This window comes from Stenella coeruleoalba (genome assembly GCF_951394435.1).
Source record: "Stenella coeruleoalba genome assembly, chromosome: 10".
NCBI classification, from domain to species: Eukaryota; Metazoa; Chordata; class Mammalia; order Artiodactyla; family Delphinidae; genus Stenella; species Stenella coeruleoalba.
Genome location: NC_137156.1, coordinates 99,126,495 through 99,147,434, shown reverse-complemented (window position 1 = coordinate 99,147,434; position 20,940 = coordinate 99,126,495). Strand labels below are relative to the sequence as shown.

Genomic DNA, 20,940 nt, shown 5'->3' with positions numbered 1-20,940 from the left:
ATGATTCCACATATGGAAATTCTAGAATCAGCAAAACTAATCTATAGTGAAACAAGTCAGATCAGTGGTTGCCTAGGGTATAAAGGGGAGCAGTGTCTGCAAAGTGCCATGAGAAACTTTCTGAGGTGATAGAAATGTTCTATATCTTGATTGAGATCAGGATGACATGGGTGTTCACATTTCTGAAAACTCATTGAACGGTACATTTAAAATGGGTGCATTTTACTGTATATATTGAATGTAATAAACTTGGTCCAAAAAAAAACCAGTGGGGATGTCACCTCCTAAGTGAAGGCATGCCTGACATCCACCTACCGCTGTGTTTCACTTGATTAAGCACCTGTGAGGCTGAGCTGAAGTTAGTTCTTTATAAGGTTTCCTCTGCTGGACTTCGAGATCCTTGTAATGAATACATTTTTTGCAGTTTCCACCCAGCTCACAATGATTCCTGCTTCTCCGGGAACTGTTGGTCCTCCAGCCATGTTTGTACCACATGTGCCAACGGGCCCCCACCTCCCTTTACAGTTGATTGCATCAGAGGTGGATATAAGATGATTCTTCACCCTCAGCTTTGGACTTTTGAACTGATACTCACAGCGAGTAGGAACAGGAATAATTCACATAGGTCAACGGCAGCAGTCTAGCAGGAACTTCCTTGGATTCTGGTTGTTGAGGTTCCTGCGGCTGCCTTGGCTCAAGCCTTTCAGAGGTGAGGTCATCCGAAGTGTTACTGGACTCAGTTAAGAATACGCCAATGCAGGGGACATGGGTTCGAGCCTTGGTCTGGGAAGATCCCACATGCTGCAGAGCAACTAAGCCTGTGCACCACAACTACTGAGCCTGCACTCTAGAGCCCGCGAGCCACAGCTACTGAGCGCTCATGCCACAACTACTGAGCCCGCGCTCCTAGAGCCCATGCTCCACAACAAGGGAAGCCACTGCCATGAGAAGCCCATGCACCACAACGAAGAGTAGCTCCCGCTCAGCGCAACTAGAGGAAGCCCATGCACAGCAACGAAGACCCAACGCAGCCAAAAGTAAATAAATAAATAAATAAATTTAAAAACCAGAAAAGACATATTCACCCAAGTGTGCACTGCACCACCAGTTAAGAAAAAAATAAGTGTTACTGGATTCCACAAAACACCCCAGTAGCCATTCACAAAGCTGGTTTCTGTCGCTTGTAACCCTGCAGTAGGTCCATGAGGTGGAAGCCATGTCTGTATGTCCTCCACTGTCTCCTATGGCCTGGCCCCAAGGACTGGCCCAAGAAGTGCTCAAAAGTGTGTGTTAAATTATTAGATGAGGGCTTCCCTGGTGGCGCAGTGGTTGAGAATCTGTCTGTTAATGCAGGGGACACGGGTTTGAGCCCTGGTCTGGGAGGATCCCACATGCCGTGGAGCAACTAGGCCCGTGTGCCACAACTACTGAGCCTGTGCGTCTGGAGCCTGTGCTCCGCAACAAGAGAGGCCGCGATAGTGAGAGGCCCACGTACCGCGATGAAGAGTGGCTCCCGCTTGCCACAACTAGAGAAAGCCCTTGCACAGAAACGAAGACTGAACACAGCAAAAATAAATAAATTAATTAATAAACTCCTACCCCCAACATCTTCTTAAAAAAAAAATTATTAGATGAGGTCTGGGCATCCAAAGTAGATGGTCACTTAGGTCACAAATGTGGCCTCCATGTTAGCAGGGAATTAGGGTGAGGCTCAGAGCAGAAGATCTGTTCTTGCTGCCCAGCATGGGGGAGACAGACCACTGGGGCACCAAGATGATAGAGCATCAAAAAGATGCAAGACCAGGAACCATAAAAAGGCAGAGAATGTTCTCAGACACAGTAGGGCAACAAGGCCCATGACACTTATTCAAGACCACAGAGATCCAGGTCAATGTACCTTCATCACTTGTCCTGCAGCTCAGTTGAGGACCCCTACCCCAATGGGAACCACTGCACAACCTAGACTTTGAAAGCCCAAGAAATTGTGGCATGATATGCTGGCAAATTAGATCTTAACAGCATTGTTTCTTTACAGCACTTAGAATGCGTCACAGCCAGGAGAGCCCAGCATCCTCTTCGCCCTGCTGTTAAGACTTGAATCTACCTTTTAGAGACCCATCTTCAAAAGAGAGACAAGCGATTTTCTGCCAGCCAAGTAACCAAATGACCAATTTATCAAATGGCTAATCTGCAGACTCATGGATTTTCTAAATGGACATTTTGCTAATGTAAGCAGACAGGGTAGGGGGTCCCCAGAGAAAGAGAACTAGGCCTGGCTTCCTTTTTTTTTTTTTTTTTTTTTGTGGTACATGGGCCTGTCACTGTTGTGGCCTCTCACATTGCGGAGCACAGGCTCCGGACGCGCAGGCTCAGCGGCCATGGCTCACGGGTCCAGCCGCTCCACGGCATGTGGGATTTTCCCGGACCGGGGCACGAATCTGTGTCCCCTGCATCGGCAGGCAGACTCTCAACCACTGCGCCACCAGGGAAGCCCAGGCCTGGCTTTCTTGACATAAGAGAAGCCATTTTTGGCCTAAGCCATTTTGTGATCTAAGCCTGGCCACAATGCTTATCTTTGAACAGGTCTCTGTAATTAATGGTCTTAAAGGAGCAACAACAACAACAAAAAAAATGCAGGAACAAACAACTGTTATCAGGCAAGAGAAGCAACAACAGCAAAAATAACACATCATTTGTAAAGACTCCCACTTCTGTTCCAATGGTGAAGACTAGCCTGAAGCACTTTCTTGAGCTGTTTTGCAGAATTTAATTCGCCCCCACCCTCAGGTGCTCAACCACCAGATCAACTGGAACCTAACGGCTGATGATGTGGACCTTTTAGGAACCCTGTGACTTCATTCAACGCCCATGCTCCTTCATGAAAATACATGTACCCCTAGCTTAAAACTTCCCCAATTTTGCTGTTGGGGAGACACTGCTTTGGGAAAGATCTCCAGGGTTCTCCTTACTTGCTGCAAGGAATAAATACTTCCTTCTCCCGCTCTTGGGCTTGGTTGTGTCTTTCGGATCGATATGCACCAAGAGGCAAACCCAGTTTTTCGCGAAACACTAACTTACCAACGTCTAAGGCTTATGGTGATTTCTACTGCATGGAATGGCTTTGCAAACTTTTATAGATTTATATGATGTTGTAGTTGATGGTTTTCATGTTGCCTTCAGAGAGGCATTTGAAAGAATTTTCTCTTTACCAAAAATTAAGGATGGCTTTATTTTTCCTTTGACTATACTTAACTTATGAACACATTAATGAAGAATATATTCTTGAATGTAGATTTTTCTTGAGTGTATTAATATCATGCCACTCGGTTTATGCTCTTTCTGTCTCCTGCTTTTCACTTCTCCTTCTGTCTCCTTTCCCATTCCTCCGTTTCTCACTTTGTCTTCCCCTAAATGTCTCCATCTCTCTGCCCCTTAATCTCTCCCCATCTCTGTCCCTCTACACTTCATTTCCCCCTTCCTCCCTCTTCTGTTCCTTGGTGTCCCCCATCTCTTCCCCTAGACCCCTGCTCTCTGACCCCCTCCACCCCATAACAGGGAAGAACCTTTGTATTCTATTACAAATTAATCACTAAAGGGATGTTGCCTACAGGCTTAAATTATACACAATGGCCCATCTCTGGGAACCCTGCCTCCCAGGTAATGAGCGTTAAGTGAAAATACTTTTGTTTAGCTCACAGGAAGCATCCTGGTCAGGCCCACCTGCGAATGGCTGCAGGAGGAAGAAATGAACGCACGCCCTCTGGAGTCTGGCCGGAACGAGGACTTTATCCCCTCTGCTTTTAGTATAAAATAAGCCAGAATTCTAACTCGGGAAGATGGCTCTTTGGGACACTAGTCCCCCTTCTTTCTGGTCCGCTGGCTTCCCAGATGAAGTCACCATTCCCAGCTCCCACAGCTCGTCTCTGGATTTACTGGCCTCTCACGCAGGAGCCATAGGAGCTCGGACTCGGTAACAGCCCTGCCTCCCCTAGTTTCCTCTGATTTCTACCCCTTGTTTTCCCCTCTGTCACCTGGAGTCTATTCACCTCTATTTCTCCCCTCTCTGCAACTCGGTCTCTCCCTGCAACAGCAGTGATCTGGGGACAAAGCATATTGAACCTTCTTCAATATGTGGCTGTGAAGAAAAACAAAAATCTGTTACTCTAACTTCACAACAATTGCAGAAAACTTCTCTTAAAAACCTCACCCAAGATGCATTGTGGTAAACCTTGTAAATAGTTAAAAAGAAGCCAACATTTGGTCAATTTGACAAATTGGTCAGTGGAGGAATTGGCTTTAAGCTCACCAGCTTTAAGGCCATAAAAAGAAACCCAAAGGGGCTTCTGACTCTGCAAGTTTTAATCTAAAATCAAGGTCTCTGACAGCCTTTTCCAAGAAGGTATTTACTTTCATAGTTTGGGCAGAGAGCCTGGTTTCAACTGGATTTTGTGTAAGCCATCAGCCACTGATTCTTTCCTGAGTGGGCTAGGGCTGAGTGACGTCTGCACCATAGTCCCTTGCCTTTCATGAATTTAAGAATTAATTCAAGCATACAGACAGGCGTAGGACGAGCAGGCTGATACCGTGGAGAGGAAGCCCATTCCACAATCAGATCTTGGACCTGGTCCTTACGAATCCCTCTGTGCTTTGGTTTGCCTACTTGTAAAAACACAGAACTCTGCCCCACGAGGTGCTGTAGAGATTAGATTACAGTGGTAAAGCACAGAAGGATACGCTCAGCATATTTTGAAACTCCTTGAGTCCCACTGGGTACCATCCACTCTGCAAGCACCGTGAACACTGTGCACACTAATCCACGGACCTTGTTTATTATGCTCCGGCAATTTATAGTGACCATGCTTTGTTCTTGTCAGATTCAAATCCAAGTCTCCTTGACCCAAAGTCAGGGCTCATAACCACTCCTCTTCACTAGTCGCCTCAACTGTTCATCAACATCAATAACAGGCACTTAGCCATTAGTCTGCGTGGGGTAGTCCTGAAAAAGACTTCAAAGTGCTCCTTGGTCCTGAGGGGTCCTGGGAAGCAACTCTTCCCGGTTTCTGACCTGGAAACAGACCATCTGCAGGATAACCTAAACCAGGATAAAAGTCTCCTTAACTCCCCCAGTTTTGAGGGAGAAGAACTTTGGGAGATGCAAAGTAGAGAGTGAAGCTCGTTATAAAAAGTCAGTCCTTTTCTAAAGATGTTTACAAATGTGAATGTATATGTCCTTACAAAACCAAAGAGAAACCTTATCAGATCTTATAACATTTGACATTACATTTCAATGCATCTTCTCAGTCCAAGAGACTCAGAAAGGTAGTATTAAATCAATCAAACTGGTAACAGTATAGTTTCAAAGATCATATTTTAGGCAGGTAAAAAATCTCTCATTTTAACAGATCATGCAAACAGGAACATAAGACATAAATTACCAGCTTGCACAGGCACTCCCACTAGCTACGTATATTACAGTTTAGCATTGAGTTTTAAAATACAAAACACAACCAGATTGCAACATAAACACCAAGTAAATCTGCGTGTTCCCATGCCTTTGCTAGTTTTGACTTGAGAGGTGTGCCTATAAAGGAACACGATGACTTTTCTTGGATCAACAGCAAAACTCACAGATGAAAATGCACACTGTCCCTTCAAAAGTATCACCTCTGTGGCCACAAACATCTTCTATGTCAGCTCTTCCTGCTCTCAATATACCCTTTTCTCGTTTGTTTGTTTGTGGTATGTGGGCCTCTCACTGTTGTGGCCTCTCCTGCTGCAGAGCACATGCTCCGGACGCGCAGGCTCAGCGGCCATGGCTCACGGGCCCAGCCGCTCCGCGGCATGTGGGATCTTCCCAGGACCGGGGCACGAACCCGTGTCCCCTGCATCGGTAGGCGGACTCTCAACCACTGAGCCACCAGAGAAGCACCCCCCTTTTTATAAAAAATAAATTTACTTATTTATTTATTTTTGGCTGTGTTGGGTCCTCATTGCTGCACGCAGGCTTTCTCTAGTTGCAGTGAGCGGGGCCTACTCTTCGTTGCAGTGCGCGGACTTCTCATTACAGTGGCTTCTCTCGTTGCAGAGCACAGGCTCTAGGCGTGCAGGCTTCAGTAGTTGTGGCGCACAGGCTTAGTTGCTCCGCAGCATGTGGGATCTTCCCTGATCAGGGCTCGAACCCATGTCCCCTGTGTTGGCAGGCGGATTCTTAACCACTGTGCCACCAGGGAAGCCCTCAATATACTCTTGAGAATTGCCACCACTCTCAGGAATTGCGTGTGTGTGTGTGTGTGTGTGTGTGTGTGTGTGTGTGCGCGCGTGCTGAATAGAACAAATTTTTGCCTTTAGTAGAAAATGTGTTACGATGAGCTGAAACCACAGGATGTTCACTCTAGCTCTCCTATAACTAGCTGTGTGATCTCAGCCACCTTATTTCATCTTGCTGCACTTCAATCTGCTTCTCTAGCAATACCACCCTCCCGTTGTGGGGTGTCATGGGGCTTAAATGACATCAACCTGGCACAGCCCTCAAGAAATATGGCTTTCTTCTCCCCACACTCCCCTTTTTGGTTTTTAATGAACAACCATTTAAAAAATATTCTTTTGTCTTTGAGGGCAGCATTTAGCCTTTTTTTTATAGCAAAAAAGGAATTTGGGTTTGAAAATGATGGAAGTGCAGACTGCACGATTTCCTGTCAACTCTAAGATGTGCATGAGTGAGAAATAACGAGGCAGAATCTCCAAGGGGTTCAAACACTGGGTCTGGAGAAGGCTGTAAAAGAGGCTCAGAGGAGAGGTGTTCTGAGAAGTAGCAGTCACAGGGGAATAGCTGTCCTGCCTCTCAAGGTGACCCCTGGCAGCCGACAGCATCTGTCTGTGTGTATCAATATAAGGTCTCTGCACAGTCGCATAGCTCCATTCCAGGAAGGCTCCAGAGTTCTGCCTACTTCTCTACTGGAAACTCTACCCACCTGTCCCTTCGGTTGCCCATTAATTCGAGTCTGAAAGCTTGAATTACAATGTGAGTCTGAGGCGCCCACATTTCCCGAGGAGCAGGAGAGCCCAACCAGATCGGATTCTCTTGGAAGTATTCTGCTCTCAGGGTACAGTCTCTCTGCTGACCACCGCCATCTGCTCTTCTTCCAACGGTGCCTATGATCTTTCCAAACTACCCAGCCCCTAAGGCTGTTCTTTTGGCTCCAGAAAGCCCAGGTGTCTGGCAATGCACAGGCTTCCTCCTCTATTTCCTTCAGGGACATCGTAAGCATCACTTAGTTGCATGCCCTTGTAGCCTCCCTTAGGAGCGAATGTGCAGAATTTTCTTGAACGTCTTCTTGAAGTTCTCGTTGCACAAGGGGTAGATGAGGGGGTTCAACGTGGAGTTGATGTAGCCCAGCCAGATGGTGAACATGTGCACATGTTGGTTACAGCAGCTCTCGCAGAAGGCAATGACCATGAAGAAGATGAAGTAAGGAATCCAGCAAACGATGAAGGCCACCATGATAAAACCCAATTGTTTGGCGGCCTTCCGTTCTCGGTTCACGTGCAACACAGACACGTACTGTCTTGAATGTGAGCAAAGCCTCTTCCAGGTGAACTTGATATAATCCAGGCCTGTGCTAGACTCACTGTTCGATTTGGCTTCCCCTCGTGCCAATTCTGGGGCGGTGTCTGAGTCTGTCGGGGAGAAGGACTGGCTGTCACCTAGGATCTGATCCTCTAGTATCTCCTTGGCCCCATGCGTGTTCAGGCCCTGCTCGCCCATCTCGAGCTGGCTCTGGCTCTGGCTGATGGCTCCGTACTCCCGGCCACTCCCGTCTGCCTCCATCTGCGTCTGCACAATGTTAAGTGGGGAGCGATGGAATTTGTCCAGTCCTCCATCCTTCTCCTGGCTGAAGACACCTGGAGACTTTATCTCCTTTGGGTCTTGGGATGCTGACTTCAAGACAGGTCCACCACCGGCATCTTTCGGCTTCCTTTTCAGAACTTCCCCGGGAGACTCCTTCCCTGGTTTCTTAGCGCCCACCCTGAGGTCCTCTGGCTTCAGCTTGTCTTCAGAGAAGGACGGGAGGGATCCGTTGATGAGCTCCCGCTGCTGACAGTGCTGCTGTACAGCCTTGTAGATCTTAGCGTAGAACCAGAGCATGAGCGAGGTGGGCAGGTAGAAGTTGATGATGGCAGTCATGACCTTGAACCAGGTGACATTGTAGAAGTCCGTCTCGCACTTGTCCTCCCGGTGCCCTGAGGTCTTCGACATGAAGCGCTGCCAGCCCAGAATGGGAATAACCCACAGGAAGGAGAGAAACCAGGCTGCCAAGATGGTGGCCGACGCTCGGGTCTTGGTGCGATACCTCAGGTATCTGAGGGGCTGCTGCACAGAGCGGTAGCGATCAATGCACAAGATGAAGATGCTGAAAATGGACGCTGTGCTGGCCACATAGTCCATGGAAAGCCAAAAGAGGCAGAGAGGGCGTCCCAGGGACCACCTGGACATGAGGAGGTAGAGGATGTTCACGGGCATGACGACGGCCCCCACAATCAGATCGGCCACCGACAGGCTGACAATGTACAGGTTCCCCACCGTGTGTAGCTTCCGCTCGCTGTGCACAGCATACAGGACCAGCAGGTTGAGTCCCACTGTGACCAAGGAGATGGCGCTCAGGACCACCACCAGGGGCATCATTTGGGGGTTGGGCGTGGTGGTCTTGTTCCCCTCACACATCTTGTCTTCCAAGACGCTGGAGGAATTGGGAAGGGTCATTGGCACAAGAGTAGCCTCCAGCTATGGCTCACTCCCTGGGAGGAAAGACACAAGGATTCAGGTCAGAGCCCCGGTGATCAGCAGAGTCACTCAGTGCTATCACAGTGATCAAGCTAGGGTTGTATACTGTCGGGGCTGACAGACTGCTGGTTACCTACAGCCTATATCCCCTGCTTCTTTAGCCATTCCTTCCTCCCTTCCTTCACTTGATGACTATTTACTGCATTCCTGGGCATTGTTCTAGGTACTGGGAATAGAGCAGTGAACAAAACAAAAACCTCTGTCCTCAAGGAGCTCACATTCTAGTGAGGGGAGGGGTGAGCAAAAACAAGGGGAGGTTTGTACAAGTCCCATGTTGCACATGTCCTGGGAGATGGGCTGCATCATGACTGGTCTCAGCTGCATATGCCCCCTCGTTCCTCTTTGCCAGTGGCTGATCTAGGAGTGGGTTTGAAACACAACTCCTAGAAGCCAAGGAAGTAGATGGGGAAGTCTCATGGCAGAGATGCGGTTCTGGAAAGTTCTTCCTCACTGACAAATGAGCAAAACAAGTAAAAGGGTGTTTCCCACTTGCCCTCTTCTTTGTGACAGGAAGTGATGCACGGGGCTATGACAGTCATCTTGGGGCCATCAGGGAAGCAGCACTGAGACGCCAGCCCAGAGACCTGTTATTACTGAGCTGCTGAACTGACCCTGGAATCATCTTCCTTAAGGCTGGTTATTATCGGAAATAATTAAATATCTTTTTTGCTTAAGTCACTGTTGTGGGAGTTTTTACTTGCATCTAAAAGCACTCCTAACCAATACAGAAGAGGCTACCAGGACACACAAAGCATGAAATAAATCTAGAAAGTCTCCTTAGATGAATGGTTCTCAAACGGGAAGAGGCTTATGTTATTTGAGAAAGCATATTCATTATTTTATATTTGAAATCTCTTTTCATTACATAAAATATGCAAAGTCATATGTAACAAAACCTTTGCTAGTAGGACTATACTGAAAATAGACTGGATCCTGCTATAGGTGACCCTCAATTGGGGAGGGAGGTCGAAGTAGGTATTAAAACCTCCACGAGGCATTGTTAGATTTTTATATTAATCAAAAAGTGGTATGAGTTTAAAGAAAACTGAGAAATACTCTAGCAAAAACATTATTTTTACATTAGGACAAAGCCAGATAAATTCTTGAGTAGAAGGCCAAATTCTTATGATTTTTTAAAGATAAAAAGCAAGACCCCAGGGCTTCCCTGGTGGCGCAGTGGTTGAGAGTCCGCCTGCCGATGCAGGGGACATGGGTTCGTGCCCCGGTCCGGGAAGATCCCACATGCCGTGGAGTGGTGGGGCCCGTGAGCCATGGCCGCTGAGCCTGTGCGTCCGGAGCCTGTGCTCCGCAACGGGAGAGGCCACACTGGTGAGAGGCCCGCGTACCGCAAAAAAAAAAAAAAAAAAGGCAAGACCCCAAATAAGCAAATGGACCTAATTAAACTTAAAAGCGTTTGCACAGTAAAGGGAACCATCAACAAAATGAAAAGACAACCTACTGAATGGGAGAAAATATTTGCAAATGATATGACTGATAAGGGGTTAATATCCAATATATATAATTAGCTCATACAACTCAACATCAAAAAACCAAAGAGGGCTTCCCTGGTGGCTCAGTGGTTAAGAATCCACCTGCCAATGCAGGGGACACGGGTTCAAGCCCAGGTCCAGGAAGATCCCACATGCCACGGAGCAACTAAGCCTGTGCGCCACAACTACCGAGCCTGCGCTCTAGAGCCCGTGAGCCACAACTACTGAGCCTGTGCGGCACAACTACTGAGCCCGCACGCCTAGAGCCCATGCTCTGCAACAAGAGAAGCCACCGCAATGAGAAGCCCGTGCACCGCACCGAAGAGTATCCCCTGCTCGCCACAGCTAGAGAAAGCCTGTGTGCAGCAACGAAGACCCAAGGCAGTCAAAAATAAATAAATAAATTTTAAAAACGAAGAATCTGATTAAAAAATGGGTGGAAGACCTGAATAGACATTTCCAAAGAGGACATGTAGCTGGCCAACAAACACATCAAAAGATGCTCAACATCACTAATCATCAGGGAAATCCAAGTCAAAACCACAATGAGAGATCACTTCACACCTATCAGAATGGTTACCATCAAAAAAAAACCCCCACAAATAACAAATGTTGGTGAGGATGTGGAGAAACGGGAACCCTTGTACACTGTTGGTGGGAATGTAAATTGGTGCAACCATTATGGAGAACAGTACGGAGGTTCCTTAAAAAACTAAAAATAGAACTACCATACGACCCAGCAATTCCACACCTGGGTATGTATCTGAAAAAGACAAAAACACTGACTCAAAAAGAAAAATGTACCCCAATGTTCACAGCAGCATTATTTACAATTGCCAAGATATGGAAGCAACCTAAGTGTCCATCAACAGATGAATGGATAAAGAAGATTGTGGCATGTATATATATATATATATATATATATAAAATGGAATATTACTCAGCCATATAAAAGAATGAAATTTTGCCATTTGCAACAACATGGATGGACTTAGAGGGCATCACGCTTAGTGAAGTAAGTCAGACAGAGAAAGACAAATACTGTATGATATCACTTATATGTGGAATCTAGAAAACAAAACAAACTAGTGAATATAATTTTAAAAATGAAGATTCACGGATAGAGAGAACTAGTGGTTACCAGTGAGGAGGGGGAAGGGGGAAGAGACAAAATAGGGGTAGGGGATTAAGAGGTACAAACTACTGTGTATAAAATAAATAAGCTACAAGGATATATTGTACAACACAGGGAATATAGCCAATATTTTATAATAACTATAAATAACCTATAAAAATATTGAATCACTATGTTGTATGCCTGTGACTTTTACCCATAACAAATATAATATACTTCAACTAAAAAAGAAAAAAAGCAAGACCCCAAGGCATTTGATCCTTGTGGAAGGAACCCTTTGAGTTACTTTGTTGGAAAAGCACCACATGGATAGCACGGATTTTGCTCCAGCTCCATCACTAATTTTCTGAGTGATCTCTCAGCCTGCATCTTCTCCTGTGGCATACGTGAGAGGCGGGGAGGTGATGGCTAAGACTTCCAGGTCTCCGTTTCAGAGGCTCGCGTTAGGTGTTCTTCCAAGCTCTGCACGGGCACAGCCAGGGTAGCCGTCCGACTCCTCCTAGTGTGCCTCCTCGGACTGCTTCAGCAGCATCACCTTCTCTTCCTGTGACACGATCCTACCCTCTGCTCCCATCGCTTCCTGCCGTCAGCCTCAGGGGTCCCACCCACTCACCCGACTCCACCCCAGCCATTACCTCTGTCAGGACAACCCCTGAATCTGTAGCTTCAGCCTGTACCTTTCTCCACTCCTAAAGCCAACACCCAATACCTTACAGCTTCCCCTTCAGCCCTGCCCAAGTCCAATTGCTTGGAACTGTCCACAGTCACCTCGGGAAGGAGGAAAGAAGGCTAGGGCCGTATGGTCTCAGGGATTTTTATTTTTTATTTTGGTTGCGAGGAAGCAGGAAGCACTTCCCGAAAATGCTCCCAGCTCGTCATTCCCCAGGTAGCTCTCACCTCCCACTTCCACAGGAGTGTCTGATTTCTGTCTTTCCTTATCGCCTTGAGGAAATTCCTCTCTTTTCTTATTTCTCTTTTTTCTCTTTGCCTCATACACACAGAGGAAAACAAATAATTTTTTTCATTGTGCATATATACTATTTATCATTCCACAATTCTATTTGACAGAAAATGATTTGTTTTTATATAAAAATCTATGTATTATTTTCCTTTTTGATTAAAAAAAAGTTTTCTTGATTGAACTGAGATCACTGAAATGAAAATTAGTGTGAAATTAATTGTTTAGGGGTGAAGTCTAGTGCTGTCTGCAACTTACTTGAAATTAATCAAAAAGTAAGTTGGATGGATGATTGGTTAGAAAAATGGATAAATGAATAGATATATGATAAAGCAAAAAGAGCAAAATGTTAATTTATGACCTGGGTGGTAGATATATGGGTGTTCACTATACAATGCTTCTAACTTTTCTATGTCATTGATACTTTTCATAATAAAATGTGGGAGAATATATAATAGATAAACAACAAGGTCCTACTGTATAGCACAGGGAACGATATTCACTATCCTATAATAAACAATAATGGAAAAGAATATGAAAAAGAATATGTATTTATATGTATAACTGGATCACTTTGCCATACACTAGAAACTAACAAAACATTATAAATCAACTATACTTCAATTTAAAAAAAAGGTAAAATGGGGCTTCCCTGGTGGCGCAGTGGTTGAGAGTCCGCCTGCCGATGCAGGGGACACGGGTTCGTGCCCCGGTCCGGGAAGATCCCACATGCTGCGGAGCGGCTGGGCCCGTGAGCCATGGCCGCTGAGCCTGCACATCCGGAGCCTGTGCTCCGCAACGGGAGAGGCCACAACGGTGAGAGGCCCGCACAGCGCAAAAAAAAAAAAAAAAAAAAAAAAAGTAAAATGTTGGAGAAAATTAATACAGCATAAGTTTATCTTCCTCACTTAACTATCACTATAAGCTCCCATTCTTTATCACATTTTCTCCTTCATAGCTTCGGCATGTTATTTTGCATAAAGCTAAAAGCAGGAAAAAGATCAAGAAATATTTGTTAAGTGAATAAATAAGTGAACGAGAGGCAGAGTGCTCTGAAATATCTCAGCTCAGAACTTATTCATTCAACAGATATTTACTGGTGAAAGGTTCCTTTTCAGCTCAGTGATCTGTTTTACGAGCAAGAAAACCCACTTTTGTTCTCTGAAACCACGCAATTCAGAAGAAAGATTCCTAGAAAGGCAAGTGCAGCACCCACGTTGCTAGAGCAGCATGTGGAACTGCTGCTGGGGGCCTGGCGGGTCCCACTGGGAGGGAGGCCAAGAGGGCAGCAGGGGCGGCCACATCTGCATCTCCTGCGTGTCCCACTCAGGACCCGCTGCATAATTTGCGGGGCCCAGTGCAAAATAACAAACTAAAAAATTATTAATCATTTCAAGACGGAGGCAGCAGAACATTGAACCAAGCGCGGGGCCCTCCTGAGTGCAGGACCTGTGTGACTGCCATTCTGATCTCTCTTCTCTCACCCAGACACTGCAAAGGCTCCACTCTGTGACACAGCTAATGTAAGGTGCTTTCCTCTCCCTTGGGGATCTGCATTCCTTGGAACGATCCGTGAACAGTTTTCCCTCTCTAAATGCCAGAGGGATGCCAGGCACTCCAGCAGAGGGTGGAAGGTATCTGAGGACACAGATTCTCATTTCACCCCATGCTGCACAGGATGCCACACTCCCCTTGGGCTGCCCAGAGCCCATCGGGCTCTGAGGTGTCCTCTCTGGGGTCAAGGTCGAGCCTACAGAGAGGATGTGCCCTGGGGAGAGAGAACTGAACCTAAGGAGGTACTTGGGACAGGGCACTTTGAGAAGAAAGAACCAGGGCACCAAGGGGTCCTTCTAGTACCATGTCCCTCAAGGAGCGGGCCCTGGAAGAGAGAGTTCTCAGCCGGCTCTGCCACTCGACGGGTTGTGTGGAGCCTAGGAAAACAGCCAGATCTCCAATTTCCTCACCTGTAAAGTAGGGAAAATTGTAACACCTCCCTCCCGGGGCTGTCGGCAGCCTCAGTTGAGACAATGGGGTGGGAGAGCTCTGCTAACCCCCCGCGATGACAACTTGGTGACAAGCAGAAATGAATCCTTTCTCTCTAAGAGGCTCACGTACACAAGCAAGCCATCATTTTTGAGTTAAGGCAGTGGCTCCATTCTAAAACCAGGGGACTTCCCTCGTGGTCTAGTGGTTAAGACTCCGAGCTCCCAATACAGGTGGCCCGGGTTCGAGCCCTGGTCAGGGAACTAGATCCTGCATGCCGCAACTAAGAGACTGCACGCCGCAACTAAAGATCCCACATGCTGCAACGAAGATCCTGCGTGCCTCAACTAAGACCCGGTGCAGCCAAAAAGAAAAAAAGACCATGCTTATTCAAAAAAAAAGAAAAAATTAGCTGCAGTGGAATTTTTACTAGAGTGATTACAAGTCTAATCCAATCAGGTCCATGTGCCAGCAAATAAACAAAGGTAGCCAACAGTCCATCCACAGCCTGGAGCGACGCCTGTGGCAGCTAAGATGGTAAGTCAAGCCCTGGGCTTTTCAGATATCGGTTATCAAGTGCCCACCACAAGCCCATAGGGAGGTCTTCTGATGATCCCAAGGTACAGAGGAGGAAACGGTGAGCTCAGCTCAGAGGGGTGAAGCAACTTACTCAAGGTCACACAGCTAGAAGTGGTTGGTGAAGCCAAGATTCAAAACTAGGTCTAACTCAGAAGTTTCCAACCTTCGTTCTACTGACATTTTGAGCTGGATAATTCTCTGTTGTGAAGGGGTGTCCTGTGCATGCTTGGACGTTTAGCAGCATCCCTGGCTTCTACTCAACAGATGCCAGCAGCACCCTCCCCCGATTCCCAGACACGACAACCAAAAATATCTCTAGACATTTCCAGATATCCACTGGGAAGCAAAATGATCCGTAGGTGAGAATCACTGATCTAACTGAAGAATATGCCAAAGAAAACAGCTTTCAGCTCAAAGTAAGGAAGCAGTTTCTAAAAATAGGTGTTATCTAACAGTGCAATGAATTGTCTTTAGAGATACGAAGCAGCCCATCACGGGAGGTATCCAAGAAGAGGTGGCTCTGGCTCCAAATCAGAAATACTCCTGCTTTCTCAGTGGTAATTGTTGGTTTTAGATAAAAGGGGTCGACAGGGGCTTCCCTGGTGGCGCAGTGGTTGGGAGTCCGCCTGCCGATGCAGGGGACAGGAGTTCGTGCCCCGGTCCGGGAGGATCCCACATGCCGCGGAGCGGCTGGGCCTGTGAGCCATGGCCGCTGAGCCTGCGCGTCCGGAGCCTGTGCTCCGCAACGGGAGAGGCCACAGCAGTTAGAGGCCCGTGTACCACAAAAAAAAAAAAAAAAAAAAAAAAAGGGGGTCGACGGGCAGGAATTTCTGTTGACAGCCAGGAAGGGGAGGCAAGAGGAACTGGAGGATTTGAAGAGATACTCCCAGGAAACGAGGCTCCCGGTGGCCTCACCCTCTCCACTTTCCTCCTCATTTCAGCAATGCTGGTCCACAGAAGGCTTGGAGCTCATTCAGGTAGCAGAATAGTGCAGCAGTTAAGAAGCCAGGCTTTGTAAATCAGCAAACCTCTGCTCTCATCCTGCTTCTGCACTAATTAGCTGGGCAAGATATTTCACTTCAAGAAGCTTCAGTACTCCTCACCTCTAAAATGGGGATAAACACCTAGTACAGAGCCTGACATATAAGAAGTGCTCATTTAAAAGCGGCTGTTGTGTTTTCCATTTCTTGGTGAGTGACACACCGACCCCAAAGCCAGCCCTGCTGAGCTCAGAAGAATCATCCTTGACCTCTCCCTGTTTTTCACTGTGGCAGAAAATGCTAACAGTTTCCCAATATCAGTTCTCTTCTATTTAGAAATAGACTTCTGTTATTTAACTGAAAACATGGCTGCCTGGAATAGAGACTACATTTCCCAGGCTCCTTTGTGGCTGACATGTATGACCATGTGACTAAGTTCCAATGAAATGGAAATGAAAACGTAGTTTGCAACTTCCAGAAAGCAACCCTAAAGGGAGGATGTGTTCTCTTCTTTGGCTCTTCATCCTTCCAGCTGGCTGGAATGTTGACAGGATGAATAGAGCTTAAGCAGCCATCTTGGGACCATGAGGAAGAGGCTCAAAATGAGGAAGGTGAAGCAGTAATTTGGAAGGAGTTGAGGTCCCTGATGATCATGGAGCTGCCATACCAGCTAGAACCACATCTGGATTAGCTTGGCTTTTCTATCATGCACACCCAAACCGAATCCTAACTGATACACTGCCCCTGACTTCAAGGAATTTGTCAATTAGGATGAGAATAAAGGCAAAAGATAAACAAACAGCATCAGAAAAATTAAATTAAAAATTCTACAATGCAACTGGGACAAGTGTGATAACTAAGGTAAGATCAAAGCAGGTGGCAGGACAGGGGAGGGAGGAACAGCCTCTCCCAAGGTACAGTGGGAATGTCAAGAAGGACATCACAGAATGGGTGATGTGTGACTGGGCTTTGAAGGATGAGTAGAAGTTTGCAGGGAGGAAGAAAAAGGAATGTAAGGGTGAGTAAAAGAAAGAATAAATGTACAGAGCTGAGTTTGAGGAGTTGGGAGGGAATCGCTGGAAGTGACTGGAGCACAGAATGAGGAGTCTGGAGACGCAGGTTGGGGCCTAGGTATAAGGATTCACTTTTACCCTCTATGCCTTTGCCTGTGCTGTTTCCCCTGCCTGGAGCGCCCTCTTGCCTCGAAGCTCTTAGCTGCTCCTCTTTCTGTGTTCCACAACAGTTCCAACACTCCCCTTTACATCAGCTATCTTATCATTCTTTCTTTACTTGGTTCTCTCCAACTACAAGGGGGTACCTCTAGCACAGGGAGTGTGCCCACTGTTTCTGAAGGTCAACACCCAGGGCCATAAAGGGGACACGCCCTACTTGATGGTAGGGGCCACACCTGCCATTCTCCTGTGCTGGCACACGATAGATGCTCAAAAGAAGTTTACTGGATGAGCTCTGAAAAAAAGACGCACATGGACAAAGCACAGCAGAAGACACAGGAAGTAGGACCTAAATGCAGAAGGTGTGGGCATACTTTTCACAGGGATCTTTAAGCCAACAAAAATTTGAGATAAGATTTGTCCTATTGATGAGTATTAATACCTTCCAGCAAACTTTCCTACGTTTTCTCGGAAACCTCTGGAAATTTCTTTCATGTTAATCCAAAACATGAATAAACATCTATGCACAAAAATGCTTACTGCAACATTATTCATGGTAGGAAATAAAAGGAAATAATCTAACATTTGGGAACTACACATATTATGGGATAGCTACAGTCATCGATAATCACATTTATGGGGCACCAGTAATGATATGGGAAAATGATTATGATGAAATTAAATTTACAGCAGACATTGTTTGTACAGGATGATGTCAACACTATTAACAGGCTTAGAGAGAGAGTGAGTCTCTGCTATGTTAACAGTGGTTTCCTCCGGGTAGTAAATGATATTTATCATCTTTGGTATTTTCCAAGATTTCAACAACAAAGACATCTTAGTTTTATAATAGGGAGAATAAGAACTAACTGCACTCCTTTTAGAAAACAAAATAAAATAGATTTATTCCACTGGGAAAAAAATTTTTTAATGTCTTCCACATCCTTAGAACATCTTTTATTTTCTTTAGTAAACAGTGAGAGTTTGGGATTCCTTTCTTGATACATTCTAAACTGCCTCACCCGTCACTCCCCATTCCAACTGCTCTGCCCTCTGCCCCACTTGCATTGGACGGCTATTGTGGTCAAGTAAGCCAGAACATTAAATTCTTTGCTCTAATTCTAAGAAAGAGATGCCATGCACGAGGGGGCCCCGAGGACTGCATATTCTCATCGAGTCTGTCCCGGACATCATTTCCATAAAACACCCAGGTTTATCAGTGCCACTGGCAGTGGTGCAGAGAGCTGAATGCAAACAGCAAAATTCCGCTAGGAGCCCAGTGCTGCGGGAATGTGGCTGACTCGGAATCTAGGGCAATGCTGGGCCCACAGTTTGCTTCTGCGTAAGACTCAAGAGGCAGATGACCTTGTGGGCAGGCAGTGGCCCTGAAGATCTTTCAGGGGTGGGTGGAGGTACATATTCAAATGTCTACAGAGTCAGGCAGGAAAAGTTAATAAGAACAGAGGACTGTGTGTGGAGCACGACAGAGAGATGGGGGCTGGGGCAGCCAGGAGAGGATGTGCTTTGTCTAAAGAGGACAGCTGCCACTCAGATGCCACCAACCGCAGCAGGCCCAGATCTCTCTAATTTTAAAATGAAGCCTAAAAACTGAATTTTTGCATGAAATCTTTTAGTTTTTAATGTTGTCAATTAGTCAGTTGTTTCCTTTGTTTTCTTGGACACTTAAACACAGGTCAAGCAAAAACACATTTGGGGGATCTGAACCGTGAGCCCTGAACTGGAAGTGTGAATCTAGTTCACAGGGGATCCAGGGTGCTGAATATGAGATAATGACCCTGGAGAGACACCTTTGGGGTATTTGCCCAGCTCATACCAAGCCTCCTCTCTGAGAACCGCCACCCACCTAGGGATGGGCCCTGGCAGCCAAAGTCACATCATGTAAACTCGACACCTAGGCACACGTGACGGGACCAAAAAAAAATTGTCTTCTGATCCCAAATGGGCCAATCAGTCCAATTCTTCCTCCAGAAAATTGGAATCAGAGTTGTGCAGTCAAGAGAGTCTGTTGGTCTCGCGAACCGAAGTGACAGGGAAGTGAGGGCCGAGGCTGCCGCTGGGCGGCAGTGTTGCTCACCTCCAGGCAGAAGGAGAGGAGGTGACAGAAGGCAGCAGACAAATGCAATAATGCACCTGCTGGAATGGCTGATATCTCCGTGCACAAGGATGAACTTAGACCTTTCCCTCACACCATACACAAAGATTAACCCAGTACAGACCAAAGTCCTAAATGTAAGAGCCAAACCTCTCAAAAATTTTAGAAGAAAGAAAAGAAAATCTTTATGACCTTGAGTTAGCCAAAGATTTCCTAGACAGAACACCAAAGGCGCAACCAATAAAGGAAAAAAATTGCTCAATTGGACTTCATCACAACTAAAAAATTCCCTGAGAAACTGCAAAGCTACAGAATGGGAGAAAATGTTTGTATATCATATATTTGATAGATCATATATCTGACGTATCCAGAGTATATAAAGAACTCTTACGACTCAATAATAAGAAGACAAATAACCCAATGTAAAAATGGGAAAAGGATTTGAATAGATATTTCACCAAAGAAGATATAGGAATGGCTCACAAGCCCATGAAAAGATGTTCAACATCGTTAGTCATTAGGGAAATGCAAATCGAAACCACGATGAGACACCACGGCACACCCACCAGGAGGACTATAATTTCAAAAGACAGACAGTAATAAATACTGATGAGGATGTAGAGAAATTAGAAGCCTCATATACTATTGCTGGGAATGTAAAATGGAACAGCCACTGTGGAAAGTCTGGCAGTTCCTTAACAGTTAAACATGGTTACCAGATGGTTCTGCGATTCCATATCTAGACATATGCCCAAGAGACCTGAAGATATATGTCCATGTATTTGTGTGTGAATATTTCTAGCTCTATTCATAACAGCCAAAAACTGAAAACAACCCAAATGTCTATCAACTGGTGAGTGGATAATCAAAATATGACATATCCATATATTATTTGTCGATAAAAGGAACAAAGTACTAATCCATGCTATAATACAGATGAACTGCAAAAACATCATGCTAAATGAAAGAATCCAGACACAAAAGGTCACATATTGTAGGATTCCATTTATATGAAATGTCCAGAATAGCAAATCCATAGAGATAAAAAGTGGATTAGTGGTTGCCTAGGGTTTATTATTAGTGGCTGACTGGGGATGGGCATGGAAGGAGTCTTTGGAAGTGTTGACAACGTTCTAAAATTGGATTGCGATGATGACTGTATAACTCTGTGCATTTGCTAAAAATAATTGAATTGTACAATTCACTTAGAATGGGTGAACTTCATGGCATGTAAATTATACCTCAATAAAGTTGCTCAAAAAGAAATTCAGTGGTCCAGGAAAGAAGCTGCCTGGGTTTCCAGATCTGTCGGCTTTAAAAATCTATTTTGGTGCACTACTGTTGCACCCCAAAATACCTACCACAGGATTTTTTTTTAAGGAAATAAAGACTTGTTAGACAAAGAAGGATGAAACTAAAGGTGGGTCCTAAAGAACCACTATAGTTGGGCCACAGTTTTGATTCTGAGTTTCCCAGGAGCTAGAGCAAAGAGGAAAATGGGATCAATTACAAGATTCTAGTGTCATTTAAATGGAAGCAAACTAGTTGCTTAGCAGAAGGACAACTTTAGCTGGTACTAAGTTTTAGACAAAATGTACCTCATGGTTTGTTATAAACGAAGCAGAGTAAAATGCTACACATAACTTCTTAATCATCAGAAGTGGAAACACAGAAATGATTTAGCTACA

The 20,940-nt window shown here is 45.7% G+C and overlaps 2 protein-coding genes across 8 annotated transcripts in view; both read right to left on the bottom strand.

Moving 5' to 3' along the window:
• The window catches only part of ATG7 (autophagy related 7), a 300,602-nt gene that overhangs the window by 242,020 nt on the left and 37,642 nt on the right, over positions 1 to 20,940 (bottom strand). The window lies entirely within an intron of this gene.
• The window catches only part of HRH1 (histamine receptor H1), a 52,643-nt gene continuing 37,645 nt past the window's right edge, over positions 5,943 to 20,940 (bottom strand). The window contains exon 2 of the mRNA XM_079933869.1: positions 5,943 to 8,796. Coding sequence (XP_079789995.1) covers positions 7,298 to 8,761 — 1,464 coding nt within the window. The 5' untranslated portion in view covers positions 8,762 to 8,796 and the 3' untranslated portion in view covers positions 5,943 to 7,297. The remainder of the gene's footprint in view (positions 8,797 to 20,940) is intronic.